The following is a 15,522-nucleotide window of genomic DNA, read 5'->3' on the forward strand; positions in this document are numbered from 1 at the left end:
CTAGAGTGGAAAGCTTCCACTCTTTCTGTGACCTTTGCTCTTCACAGAAACAAACAGGATTGTGGGAATCACCGTTGCTGGCTTCATATCATGTTCTATCAGCATCTACAGTTGTAGAGACAGGGAAGGAAAAAGAAGAAGTAGTATTCTATCTCAGCATTATTCTGAGGATATTTAATAACAATAAAGTATGAAAGAGTACGTAGTCGTATGAAATTATTTATTTTATTGCTAAAAAAATATAGCATTAATTTTCTTAGAAAAAAAACCAGATGTGATCTTATCAATTATGTAATTTCTTGATGCATGTGACTACTAAAAAGCTATGTCTCAAGATGTAAATGCGAAATATGTTAGAGCTGTGACAGAATTAATATAATTATATTTACACTATAGAACACCCTATTTTGTTGGAAATAACCCAGTTTTCATTGAGGTCCCACGAGCGAATTGCCTGTCATTTGTATGCATTGAATAATGATTGCTTTCTGCGTTTCATACACGTGTTTATTGGGATCTTCACATACAACTTTTGTTGGTACGACACACCTGAACTTTGGTCTCGGGAATCTTACATCATAGTTTTGAAACCTCATTTTGGGTAAGGAAATGTCATTGCGCAAGCAATAAATTGATCGTAATTGTTATTGTTAATTTAAAGTATACTCGTAACACATCTCGTAATATTAAATCTACGTACAAATGCATTTAAATGTGTAAGATTCTTTGGAAAAAAGTAATAAAAAAAAACATTCCTTAATTACGCAACTAGTTTGTTTCAATAATACAAAAAGCAACTCAATGGAACTTAAAAATGAAACAAAATGGTCCATTAAATGTTGCTATATTAAAGTTAAAAAAGCCACGTTTTTTATTGCCCTTTCAGGTAGACGACCATACGGCCCACCTGATGATGAGCGGGTACCGTCGTTCCTGGACATCAGTAATGCGAGGGGCAGAGCCAAGCTGCTGCCTATCATTAAAACGCTGAAGCAATAATCAGAATGAAATGAAATGGGTCCCGATTTTGGCCTACGGAAAACTTATAAAACCCTCACATGTTCCAAAACTTCAGAATTTGCAAGAGAAAGTAGCTTGAGCTCATTGCATTTGAAATTTGTCATCGATCATTCACCCAATGAGGAATAGCTGTCTTTAAAAAATTTCGTTTTCTTGAACATTCAGGAGCTCAAATTGGCTTAGTCTAACTTTTCATTAAACTAATTACTGCAATTAAAAATGTATTAGGCCACATTACGCTCACGACATATCTTCGTTGGGTAGCTTCGTTGGAATTATTTTTATTATAATATCAAATATACACTGATTTTCATTACCGCTAAGTATTCCTTGTATTTCTCCCGTCGCATGAACAGTGTTACAGGAAATCGACGAAGCCAGAAACAGAGGGTGGAAATTTCTTTTTAGGGCTATCGGTAAACTTAGAAAAAACACAAAAAGGTTTTTAAAGATCTTATTTTAGCTTAGCTGTTTCAGGGCTCAGCTGAAAAAACATTTATTTATATATACGAGTAAAACTTCACATACGTACTTATTTCGCTACTGTCATTTGTCACTTATCCGTCTAATTTTTTGTTTATTCTATTTAGAAGTGGAAGAAGTAATAGTTCCAATTCTTCCTTTAAAATTAAACTACTTCTACTTCTTGACGCAAGGTAGGCAGGAACATTTCTGATGTCTATGGGATTCCAGTGATTATTTAACACCAATAAGTTCATGAATTCGTCGGCCTCGGTTTTGAGAGTTCGCATTTTGTGATTCCTGACACAATGAGACATCTAGCAGACCCCCGGCTCCCGTCTTAAGAAGGCGTTGACCACACGTATCAGGTGACGTGTAATCGAGTTACGTACTACGTCTGCTAATGCCGCACATAAAATATATTTCTGAGCAAATTTTCTAGCGCTATCTTTATGAAATTGAGCAACAATACAGCCCGGATCTGTTTGTATTTTAGGTGAAAGAAAATGTCATAGAGCATGATTTATACGGTGACGGACGTTCGTATGAGCTCAAGTTAATAGATAGCTAAATTTGAAGTGAGGCGTGCTCAAATATTTGATGAGCCAAATATTCTGGGGGAGATGAAGGCACGGAGGCTCGGATGGCTGGGGCATGTAGTACGTATAGAGCAGGATCGGGCTGTGAAACGGATGTACGCGGGTGTACCGGAGGGAGGCCCAAGTACCGCTGGTCTGACGCTATGGAAGGAAATTTACGGGAGCTCCAAGTGTCAGACTGGCAAGGTGTTGCGCAGCGTCGGGATGAATGACAAAGTTTATTGTCGGAGGTCAAGACCCACTTCGGGGTCATAGCGCCAGCTCAGCAGTAGTAGTAGTATGCTCAAATAGCCTTCTCGATTTGATCGTTACAGTCTTATTAGACTAGATATTCATGAAAAGAAAAAGGCAACTATCAGCCCTATGTCCTGTGTGGCCAGTGTACCCACTGATCATGTCTCATATTAATCACGTCGCTGGCTTCACGTCACTTGGGATTTTTGTATCGAGTTCTCAACAAGATGGATATAATACAATTCTGTTTAAGAATCTACCGAAAATCATCCGCGTATTTTGTAAGAGCAATTATTAACCTTTATAATAATCTACTTAGAAAAGTTGAAAACCTTGACATATTTGGCGATTCCCTTCCAATATTCAAGAACAAAATTATAAAAAGTTGTTGTTGAACCTCAGCCTCAGCCTTGGTCTGAGTACTCGGGTATTACTATCCTTGTTGTCTTTCTTTTGTTTTTAATTTTTTATTATTATTAATAGTATTGTTAAATCTCTATTGATATATTAATGTAAATGCATGCTTTTTTTTATTGCCCACCCACTTGACCAGGCCCACCTGATGGTGAGTGGTTACCGTCGCCCATGGACTTCAGCAATGCCAGGGGCAGAGCCAAGCCGCTGCCTAACGCTTAATACTCTCCACAAGCCTCGTTTGAAGAAGGACATGTCATAGCGCTCGGGAAACACCGTGGAGGGGAGCTCATTCCATAGCCGGATGGTACGTGGCAAAAAAGTTCTCTGGAAACGCACTGTGGATGACCGCAGTGGCTCCAGGTAGTATGGATGAACTCTACTCCGGTGGCGGGCGGTGCGATGGTAAAAACGAGATGCCGGTATCATCTCGAACAATTTCTCAGAGCACTCCTCATGGAACATACGGTACAGAATACAGAGGGAACCGAAGTCCCTCCGCCTCCTGTGATTGCCTCTAATTAGAGTTGCAGTTATCAATTGCTCTATACATGTCAATATTATTTTATGTTTTACTGTAAACCCTGTCGGTAACCCTTAAATATATAAATAAATAAATAAATATTTGGGCTTCCTATGATATTTAATTTTGTTTTACGGAAATTTGTTAAACGAATTGTACGTATTTTTATTGCATTTGATGATCAGACAATCTATCGGATTTTTTATTATTGCCCTTTAGGCAGACGAGCATACGGCTCACCTGATAGTGAGTGGTTACCGTCGCAGATGGACTTCAGTAATGCCAGGGGCAGAGCCAAGCCGCTGCCTACCACAAGCCTGGTTTTGGATTACCTGGTTTTGTGAGTGGTTACCAGAAAACAAATGCATCATAAGTTTAAGGGTATCACTGTTTCATCGGATTTCTTACCAGTACTGCGTTATATGACTATTCTACCCTTTAAACCGGAATATACCGATTCACGGCAGAAATAGGCAGGATGATCCATTTCAGATGCTTAAATCGAATATTATACAAGACGAAATAGTGATTACAATTTATCTGTACAAGCAACGACGAAGCACTTAAAATAGTCATAATTGCATTTAATTTCATATAAAAATATATATATAAAAATATAAATACAAGTTGGGATGGATTTGCTCACCACGGAATAGGAAAGGTGGAGTGACCACTAATAGTAATGGTAGCAGCGTCTCGGCCTTGCTGTCAACCGAGGACAGAAAGAGAGCTCACAACCCACCTGGTGTTAAGTGGTTACTGGAGCCTATAGACATCTACGACATAAATGCGAAACCAACCTTGAGATATCCGTTCTAAGGTCTCAGTATAGTTATAACGGCTGCCCCGCCCTTCAAACCGAAACGCATTACTGCTTCACGGCAGAAATAGGCAGGGTGTTGGTACCTACCCGCGCGGACTCACGCGTGGTCCTAGCACCAGTAATTATGCAAATTATAATTTTGCGGGTTTGATTTTTATAACACGATGTTATTCGTTCACCGTAGAAGTCAATCGTAAACATTTGTTGAGTACGTATTTGATTAGAAAAATTGGTATCCGCCTGGGATTCGAACACCGGTGCATCGCTTGCACACGAATGCACCGGACGCCGTTATCCTTTAGGCCACGACGAGGGCGTTGGAGTCCCATACAACCCGATCTATTATCCCCCCCGACCTGATATCCGTAATAAAAAAGTGATCTCGCCGTCTGGCGAATCACGTCGCCTACCTATAGACCGCCGAAGAGGCAGTTCACCCCGTCTGAATAGACCATATGCTCGTCTGCATACCGGGGCAATAATAATAAAAGTGACACGTTGATCACAAAAACTGGAAGAACAATGTTTTCATTTAATAGTTAAAAGATATTTTTTAATGTTTTAGTGCCAGCAAAGACAATATTAAAAAAAAACGGATATGCTACTTGTAAACCAAATTTTTATGTTTACAAATAAAATTTTCACATTTTTTTTTTATTGTATGTGCTTTAATTATAAAATGCAAACCATACAACCAAAAAACGGATGAAGTAAAATAAAAACCTAAATTAGTAACAGAAAAAGTCTCTCCCTATGCTATGGATATAACTCAAGGAGAGTTGACATCTGGCAGGCGACCGGCCTTAGACTCATACCATATTCTCATGCAGCTGCTCAGAGGACATGCCGTGCCGACCTCACGTGATGTGAAGCAAGAAGCAGAAGTTTTAGAGCTAGCAATAAAGGATTTGTAAATTTGTGACGTTAAGTTTTATAACATAGTAAAGACATCCACAGAAACCTTTATTGCAACAAATTTATGACTCACAAGACAAGGCACTGCCTACAGGTGAGGTATTCCTTTAAAAGCTCTATAGAAGTAGAAAATATAATAAATATCATAGCGCTTGAGGACACAAATGAAATCAATTAACATTTTTTGTTATAAAATATGTAATTTACTGCACTGTGTAAAATAGCAGTTCACTATTTTAAACAAAAATTAACATGTCTTAAAACATCTTCTCTAGTGCATATTTTTTTAAAAGGAGTCATTTGCTTCCCTTGTGGATATTAATTAAAACAATGCTAAATTTCCTTGAATGAAGCTGAGGTATATCGAACCCTCGTTACGAGGTCGTGTTCGCATAATCACAGAGATTAAACACGAGTGCATATTTAAGAGGATCAACTCGAATTCCGTTTACCTATTATGTTATTTTCGTGAGGCGACAAACCTTCTTTTTGGATGTGGGTTTTATTTGAAGTTCGTAGAGGTTTTCGGTTTACAGTTTTTATTTCACTACTTAAATATTTATAGTCTGTCTTACATAACAAATGTCCATAATGACCGTCATTTTAACAGCTTAATAAGCCTTTTATATGTAATGTTATCTTAATACATTGATTAGTTGATATAAAATCTTAATTACATTACGGATACTGGAAACTTAAAATAAAATCACTTATTTGGTTAAACTGAATCATTACTTACTTGTTGGATATAAGAATAAAAGGTAAATCCACAACCGAATGAATACAACAAATAAATGATTAACAATAACTATGATTAATTGGTATGCCATGATCCTCTTTTATCATGTCAGCGCCATGTTCAGCAATCATGTATGTAGGTCCATTAGTATTTCCACTTACTATTGTTGGCATTATACTTGCATCTATAACACGAAGTCCGTTGGTAAAATGTACTTTCAGACGACTGTCGACGACGCTTGTTTTTGGGTCTAAGCCCATCTTGGATGTACCTACAGGATGGTATATTGTGGTTACTAAAATCAAACAAATGCATCTCCAGTATTCGTCACTGTCTAAAGCGAATTTGTTACAAGATGGCCAGTTTACCCGACCTAAAAAACCATTAATAGATTTGAAGTAAGTTGTATCCACTATTTTGGTGATCATTTTTATACCTTTGATCGCTAAATCTAGATCTCTTGGATCTTGAAAATAATTTGCCATGATAATCGGGTGTTCCTTGGGATTTTTCGATCGAAGGGTTACATTTCCTCTTGAATATGGATGCAATAAGCTAAACCGGAAGTTATAGATTGAGTAGTTGCTGTTGAAATATTCTAGGTCTTTCACTATTTCATCTCTATAATCGGAAACCATGGCATTTCCTTGAATATTAGGTGAATTCTTCGTTATTATACCTAAATGGTTTTGAAAATCTGGGTATATTGCATTCTTGTCAAACGCATAAAAGGCCAGTACATCAGATATTCTAGTTTGAGCTAAGTATCCTGTACGATTATATAAATACAAAATTTGTTCAAATTTCTGTTTAATTGCATCATCTTCACCAGGTTCGTTTCCATAAACAAATATAGGAACACAAGAATGATCTTGCAGATTCTGCCCAACCATTGGTAAATGTACTTTTGGGTGTATATTTAATAATTTCAAATGTTCTGTTTCACCTATACCAGACAACATTAATAATTGTGGAGTGTTTATTGTTCCAGCGCTCACGACCACTTCAAGCTTGGCAAAAACTATTTTCGTTTTACCATTGCGTTCTAATTTTACCCCATATGCTCTATTCGTAGAATCAAGTAAGATTTCAGTGACTAATGCATTTTTATACACTTTTAAATTCTGTCTATTTCGAACTGAGTTTAAATAGGCCTTCGCTGCACTAGCTCTTCTGCCATCTGAATGAGTTCCACTAAAGATACCTGATCCTAATACATTTGCAGCGTTCAGGTCAGGAACGTTGCTAATATTTAGCTCTTGCCATGATTTTAAAACTTGAAGTGTGAGGTTTCGATAAGTACTATTGAAACGATTTATTGATAGAGGTCCACAATGTCCATATGATTCACTTACAAAGGGATCTTTTAATAAATCACAGTTTTGCAAGTTTTCAAGTTTTTTGAAGTACTTTTTCACAGTATCCGGATGCCATTCCTTGTTTCCAACGTTATACCATCTCTGATAATCGTATGGGTTTCCTCTGATGTATATCATGCCATTGATGCTGCTGGAGCCTCCGAGCATTTTACCTCGGGGCCAAAATACTATTTTATTTTTCGTTCCCTCGTTCGTGAGACCGTTGTAAGTGGTTTCGTATTGCCAGGCATATTTTGTTTTATAAATCAAAGCATTTAATGCTGGTATCTAGAACAATTAATTCATACGAGAAAATTAAATGAATTATTAAAATGCGTATTGAAAATGTATTGAAGTATTTAAACTACATGGTGCATAACAAGTTTTTTTCAATTTTTTTATTGCTTAGGTGGGTGGACGAGCTCACAGCCCACCTGGTGTTTAGTGGTTACTGGCGTCCATAGCCATCTACAACGTAAGTGCGCCACCCACCTTGAGATATAAGTTTTAAGGTCTCAAGTATAGTTACAACGGCTGCCACCCTTCAAACCGAATCGCATTACTGCTTCACGGCAGAAATAGGCAGGGCGGTGGTACCTACCCGCGCGGACTCACAAGAGGTCCTACCACCAGTAATTACGCAATTTATAATTTTGCGGGTTTGATTTTTATTACACGATGTTATTCCTTCACCGTGGAAGTCAATCGTGAACATTTGTTGAGTAGGTATTTCATTAGAAAAATCGGTACCCGCCTGGGATTCGAACACCGTTGTATCGTTCAACACGAATGCATTGGACGTCTTATCCTTTAGGCCACGACGACTTAGCACGAGTTAGCACATTCTACATATTTTACGGTATGCAACTCATTAATACATACAACACTTTCACTAGGCGGATCGCCACCTGCTTCTATGAGTAGTATATTCCAGGATTTCACTTCACTTAGCCTATTAGCTAATACACAGCCGGCGCTACCCGCTCCCACCACTATGAAATCGAATGTTTCATAACCTGTAAATAAAAATTAATTTACAAAAACAATGCTGTGTACATTGTTGAATCTTCTCATACCAAATAGTGCCGTGCTTCAATTCGAAAGCCTTTATCAATGCTTCTTGCCAATGATGACACATGGCGCTGTGGCGTGATCGCTCACAATGAGACGTATTAGTAGGCCTAAAAAGGTTCCCAGCAGACCTACAGTAAACCAAATAGCCTTAAGGATTGCGAGGTTGAAACGGCAGCCCAAAAAGTACATAAGCGGAGAAAGCGCACCAGGCGGACGGGGGTAGGCATAAGAGAGAATGACTACATTTTTAAGGTCGCGAAAATCCGCTGGATGAGGATAGTCTAAGGTATTCATGCTATTGAGCCTTGACAGACACCTATTTCAGCCAATGGATGTCTAATGGCTGATAATAATCATGTCGAAATCGTTTGAATTAGTAAAACTACAAATGATTTGAAATAAACTAAAATCTGTTTAAGTGTGTGTTGTGTTTTAACCTAGTATTGAATCCTTTTGAAATAAAACAAAAACCGATATAGTTTATTCTTTTATCTCATATCTGAAGACAAGTTGTGATAATCTCTAAACACCATAAGCAATACAATAAAATTCATTAGTCTTAAATGAAACACACACAATTAAGAATACACTGAATTTTGACTCTTTGAAAGACAACATTTTTTTGTGCTTAGCTTAGTCTTAAAGAAGTAAAACGATCTCAATTGTATGATATTTATGATCCCTCTCCCTCCTTCCTTCGAACTAGAAGACATAATTAATTGCTAACGGTATAAATAGCGAAGAAGGTCTTATATGTATTATGGCTTAAGTGAAATAAATAAATAAGTTTGGAAAATTGCTTACGTCTGACTTTTGCATCCCTCGGCCAGTCCTCGGTGATAAGACACTGTGCCGCACTGAAAAACTTCAGAGCTGATGCGAAGAGATCCGGAACATATCCAGTCGTTGGAGGCATGCAACTTTCATTGAAACTAATTTTGAATTAGCAACATTTTAATAAGCAAAAGGAATTGGAAGTCTGTTTGTTAGGTTTTTTTTTCTTTCGAAAAGAGCCAACAAATCAACTATAAGGGGCAAATGCTTAAATAGGCAAAAACATACGGGGATTTCGTTTTTTACCCGGGACAAATAAAAAACAAAATTAAATATTTATTTTAATATTTGTAATTAAAATTAAAAATTTTGATATTTCTCCGAGGAGCAAGTCAGTTTTAACATATTTATAAAAATCATTACAATTATAATCGTTTCGAATACGGGACAGAGTCAATCCCGTCGGGACATTTTAAACTAAGCCTAAAATACGGGACGTCCCGGGAAATACGGATCTTTTGGCAACCCTATATGTGAGTATACAGTAGTAGACCATAAATGTATAAACTATAGATAAAAGATAATTTTATTAGTATTTATATATAGGTTGGGGAAAAGGTTTTTTCATATAGTTTATTTACATTTAACTAAAGTATGTAGGTACCGTTTTGTTCGATAACTTTTTGCCATCTTGTAGGTAGGGACATGATCCCATTGTTATAGAAATTTTGGGGCTTCTGATCAGAATACCGCGACAATTGGTTTTGGCAGTCCTCTCGTGATGTTAACCTGACACTGCCTAAAGAATTCTGAAGAGATCGAAACAGGTGGAAATCTGAAGGTGCAAGATCAGGACTATACGGCGGATACATTAATACCTACCAGCCAAGCTCTCTTAATTTTTGCTGATTGGGTAAAGATGTGTGAGGTCTAGCGTTATCATGATGAAAAACCACACCCCTTCTGTTAATTGATTTCGGTCGCTATCTCTCAACTTCTTGCTTTAATCTCATCAGTTGTTCGCAGTAGAAGAGTTCAGAATCGATAGTTCTACCTGGTGGTAACAGCTCATAATGAATAAAGCCCAATCCCACCACACACACAGCATCACCTTGTTGCGAGTTACCCGGGTATCGCCACAGTCTGTGAAGCCTGACCGGCCTTTGATCACGACCTTTTTTGCACTTTCTTGTCGCACGTGATCCACTTTTCATCACCAGTTATCAGCTTCTTCAAAAATGGTTCGGTTTCATTACTTCGTAATAAAGTATCACAAATGAGTACACGGTTCATTAGCTTTTTTTCAGTGAGCTCGTGAGGTACCCAAATATTGAGCTTTTTTGTGTACCCAGTTTTTTGAAATGCGCCAAAACCGATTTTGGTCAATTCCCAGTTCTTCAACTACGTCTTTACTACTGATATGCCGGCCGATCTTGCTCCACTTTTTCAGAAATGGCATCCATTTTATTCGTAACAGGGCGACCAGAGCGACGTGCATTTTTGACATCAAAATTTCCGGATTGAAAACGCCTAAACTAAATTTGTGCTACTCTCACAGATACTGCACTAGGTCCATAAACACCGCAATATTTTTTTGCGGCATGCGTTGAATTTCTACCTTTTTTGTAGTAAAATTTTAAAATGTATCGAATTTCTTCATTAGATTTACTCATCTTGACAGTACGAAACAAAAAATAAAAATCACACATTTTCCTAATTTGAATTTGGAATTATCTTCTTTAAAATTTAAACTTTTAATGATACCAAAACCAGCCAGATACAAATAGTATAGCCAAAGAGATTTTATTACAAGTTCATACATAATATAATGCGAAAAGACTTTTTCCTCAACCTATTATTAGCATTATATTCGAAGCAATGCGATCATCAGACGGCATTTACATTTACTGATGTTAGTTAGTGATTCTCTTGTTTGTGCGCATTCTCTAAAATTTTATTCAGAAAACTTATTTATTATAAAAATATGCAAAAATGTTAAAACTCATAAAATAAATTTTTAAATATTCGTCGACTTACCAAGACATGCTGCCTGTAACAACTGCTTGTGAAGTTTTCGCACGAAGTTTTTACACACATTTGTAAAAAAAGTATATTGTTATTTTAAAATTTGCAATGCTAATTCGTTATCTCATTAGATTAGTTTAATTGCGTGCGCATGTATCAAGCTGTTCGTTTACAGCTTTGTTCTCGATTTGATGTCATTTGAGTTGATTTTTTTTTTTATTGCTTAGATGGGTGGACGAGCTCACAGCCCACCTGGTGTTAAGTGGTTACTGGAGCCCATAGACATCCACAACGTAAATGCGCCACCCACCTTGAGATACAAGTTCTAAGGTCTCAAGTATAGTAACGGCGGCTGCCCCACCCTTCAAACCGAAACGCATTACTGCTTCACGGCAGAAATAGGCAGGGTGGTGGTACCCACCCGCGCGGACTCATAAGAGGTCCTACCACCAGTAGTCTCAAGTATAGTAACGGCGGCTGCCCCACCCTTCAAACCGAAACGCATTACTGCTTTACGGCAGAAATAGGCAGGGTGGTGGTACCCACCCGCGCGGACTCATAAGAGGTCCTACCACCGGTAGAATTCGTTTATTTTCTTTTGGAACGATGTTCCTTATGGGACGATGCGGAGGGGTACTCTAATCGGGAAAAAACGTCCGTAACGTAAGATGTTTATTAGTAATGCAGACAGTGTATGACTTAACTTTGTAATAACGTACAGATTAGTAATGTACGACTTAACTATGTAATAACTTAACTATGTAATAAATGAGGCGAAGCTACTCTTAAAAAAGTAGCCCAAGTTACTCCTTATATCATCAGCTACCTATCAGTGAAAGTCCCTTCAAAATCGGTCCAGCCGTTCCAGAGATTAGCCGGAACAAACAGACAGACAGACAGACAGACAGACCGACAGACAGACAGACAGACAGACTGACAAAAATTGTAAAAAATGATATTTTGGTGTATATACCGTATATAATATTAGTATATTCATATGCATGTAGTAAAAAGCGGTTATTTCAATGTTACAAACATACACTCCAATTTTATTTATATGTATAGATTACTATACGGTTCTGTATGATATTCTGTAGAACTTGGTACTCAGTAGTACTCACACATAAATTCTTACGGATTCCGAATGCAAACATAGGAATTCGCTCAGCAGCTTTGCTGCGAAATCTCTCGGTTCTTAATGCAGTCAACCATTTGTCGCCCTGCTTTGGTGTAGTTTGCTTTTAGTTTTATTTATACACAATTCCTTTGCCACGAACCTACTGAAAAAACATAAAATTTAGTATTAATTGGTTTTCGAGTCGTAGATATTATTAGAATAACTTATACTGTTTAATCAAGCGTTTTTTTACAGTCGTTATCTTATTTGTGATGTTTCCAATACTTTACAGATGTCGTCGTGACGAATGATCGGTCGGTTGTTAATAGAAACACGACATTAAGCCGTAAGCTGAACAGAAACTTATAGTGCGCACGAACCTTGTCGATAATCCCATCTTCACTGACTTTGGTTCCCTCTGTATTTTGTACCGTATGTTCCATGGGGAGTGCTCTGAGGAATTGTTTGAGATGATCCCCTCATCTCCTTATCATCGCACCTCCCACCATCGGAGCAGAGTTCATCTATATCATCTGGAACCGCTGCGTTTCCAGAGGTCTTTTTTGCCACGCACCATCCGGTTATGGAATGAGCTCCCCTCCACGGTGTTTCCCGAAGCGCTATGACATGTCCTTCTTTAAAAGAGGCTTGTGGAGAGTATTAAGCGGTAGGCAGCGGCTTGGCCCTGCCCCTGGCATTGCTGAAGTCCATGGGCGACGGTAACCACTTACCATCAGGTGGGCCGTATGCTCGTCTGCCTACAAGGACATAAAAAAAAACCTACGAAAATTTAATTTGAGAAAGCTCGGGACGTTTCGCGGATTTATTGATTGAAATAAACAAGTTTTTTTTTGTTTCATTATATTTTGTTTGATCTAGGAAACCATAACAATGAACTGTTTTACGCAGTTAAGCTTTCAAAGGGAAATGTTTTTGACCGGTCAGCTATAGGATTTTGAAAGGAAAAAAAAAAAAAAAACCTATCGATAAAATAATAAATACTTTTGTATACACTGTGTAACGTAATATAATCCAACTTTATTGTGCTTTTTTTTTCTTTGGTAGAAAATAATGAATTCCATATGTCCCGTGTGTTTTTCTGATTCGTACAATTGTTTTCTTCCGTTTCAAAATTCACATTCGAAAAAGAGTTCGACATCAATATATTAATACGTGAAGCAAAAACTTTATATCCCTTTTTACGAAAATTGCGCGGACGGAGGAGTATGAAATTTTCTACACTTATAGAGAATATAGAGAAGAAGTGCACAATGCTAATATATTTTTAAAATAATGCATAAAAGATACATCAAATCAATAAAGAAAACATTACACACACTACATACCACGTATTTGACGCACACACGCATGCATACTATTTATTGTCAAACTTTTGTTCTTGACGTCTGTTGTCAAATTGAGATTAAATATTGTTCGTCTTTGTTAATATTATTTATAATGTAGTCTTGGCGAAATTTGTGATTATAGAAGTATAAAATACAATCATAATAGTGTACAAATTTACAATTCCAATTAATTATAGTAGAATTTCGACTACTACGGGACCTCTAGTATTTTCTTAAATTTTAATTGATCCATTGAACATAATAAATAGTTCGAAAATCAAAAAGTTATAAAGCGGCAAACTTTTTTTGGCTTTAGAAGCAAATAGCTCCCAACTATTAACTAACGTGTTTTTGAAGGCCCATCCAATAATATCCCATAATATGATTTTATGCAAAAAAAAATTATTTTTTTATTGCCTGATTGTGAGTGGTTACCGTCGCCCATGGACTACAGCAATGCCAGGGGCAGAGTACAAATCTAAGTCACCTCTATTTCTTTCGAGATTACAAAACTTATTACTTAAATCGCTAAGTACCTATATATAAATAACCTACTCTCTATTTTGCCGCTAAATAAAATATCTGTGACAAACAAACAAAATGATACCTCTAGAGTTTTTGTTGGTTTTTGCTCACGGATCCCTAGAAACGCCTTCTTAAAACCTTAATAATATAACCGCATCCTACATAATTAGCGTTCAAAACCTTTTAGATCCATTGTACACGAAAGGTGGGCGTGATCATTTATTGATAAACAATGAAATTCTTTAAGAGATTTTAATCACTAATTATCGAAGACTAAGGCATGAGACTTAAATGACAGAGCGGCGGCGTATTGTTTGATCGAATAATAGAATGTATTTTCATGAGGTGCTTTGACCTCACCATCATAACATACGGTTAAATTGGTTAATTAACAGAAATACTCTATGAAGCTGTATAAAATATACCTTACTTTATAAAATACTAGCTGATCCGACAGACTTCGTAGTGCCTCAATCGATTAATAAAAGACCTACAATTTTGTTTAAAATAAACTTAAAACAAACAAAAGGAATCCGTACGGCGGGGGACACATCAAAGGAAGAACAAAATTGTTATTTTTATATAATTCCGAACATTTTCATATTTATTCACCTTTTAAACCTTCTCTGGACTTCCACGAATAATTCAAGACCAAAAATAGCCAAATCGGTCCAGCCATTCTTGAGTTTTAGCGAGACTAACGAACAGCAATTCATTTATATAATATATAAGTAGATACATATAAGTAGATATATATAAGTAGACATCTACAACGTAAATGCGCCACCCACCTTGAGATATAAGTTGTAAGGTCTCAGTATAGTTACAACGGCTGCCCCACCCTTCAAACCGAAACGCATTACTGCTTCACGGCAGAAATAGGCAGAGGGCGGTGGTACCTACCCGCGCGGACTCACAACAGGTCCTACCACCAGTCTGGGCTGGTAATGATTTAAATGGAATTATTGTTCGATTTGAAGAGATTCGTATTCAATTCAAGAATTATAATGCCTATTTACATCCCTTTCACGTAATTGTTTTTTTTTTAATTTCTCCGAGACTAAGAAGTTTTCACTTAATGATTCTAGATCAATCTGGAAACCATCTTATTCTTAAATTGTTTGCGCTAACGTATTCTAATTTCTTATACATTCTCTTTCTGTTTACTTTTAATCCGAATAATTGTCTTTTGATCATTACAATTCGCTTAAGGAAGCAAGCAGGTTTCGAAACAAAAACCTAATCGTTGTTGCATTTAAACTGATAATCGTATTGGGATTTTTGCAGCCAGTCCAATAGCTCCCCAATAAATAGCCAACGAACTCTTAAATCTAGCTTGTCTAAGCCTTAAAAAGTCTCATAAGTCTCATAAAAGTCTGAATACTGCCCGATGAACATTTGAACCGTGAATCACGAAATCAAAACATAAAAAAGTTTACAAGGACACTCGTTCTGAACTGAGACGTGTACAAATGGCGGACATTATTTACACGCATCTGATTAAAGTTTGGCCGCAGATTAGAAAGTGATGAGATTCGCATCGACGATTTCGTAAACAAGTATTAATGATCATG

At 37.0% G+C, this 15,522-nt stretch overlaps 1 protein-coding gene across 1 annotated transcript; it reads right to left on the reverse strand.

Annotated features, from left to right (window-relative positions):
- Positions 1 to 4,802: 4,802 nt before the first annotated feature.
- Positions 4,803 to 11,018, reverse strand: LOC114253233 (ecdysone oxidase). Its single transcript, XM_089734333.1, has 4 exons — positions 10,973 to 11,018; positions 8,966 to 9,093; positions 7,970 to 8,103; positions 4,803 to 7,375 (listed from the first exon to the last, which is right to left on the reverse strand). The coding sequence occupies exons 1-4, from the start codon at positions 10,978 to 10,980 to the stop codon at positions 5,789 to 5,791; spliced, it is 1,857 nt and encodes a 618-aa protein (XP_089590459.1). The 5' UTR covers positions 10,981 to 11,018; the 3' UTR covers positions 4,803 to 5,788.
- Positions 11,019 to 15,522: the final 4,504 nt, after the last annotated feature.

The sequence above is a fragment of the Bombyx mandarina genome, chromosome 17 (genome assembly GCF_030267445.1).
Source record: "Bombyx mandarina strain Sakado chromosome 17, ASM3026744v2".
NCBI classification, from domain to species: Eukaryota; Metazoa; Arthropoda; class Insecta; order Lepidoptera; family Bombycidae; genus Bombyx; species Bombyx mandarina.

Excerpts from the sequence above, each read along its gene's own strand:
- LOC114253233 (XM_089734333.1), bottom strand. Across the intron at positions 8,104-8,965 it reads GAGGGATGCAAAAGTCAGAC|GTTATGAAACATTCGATTTC; the intron begins GTAAGCAATTTT and ends TTTTATTTACAG. Across the intron at positions 7,376-7,969 it reads ATCCGCCTAGTGAAAGTGTT|ATACCAGCATTAAATGCTTT; the intron begins GTATGTATTAAT and ends TAATTGTTCTAG.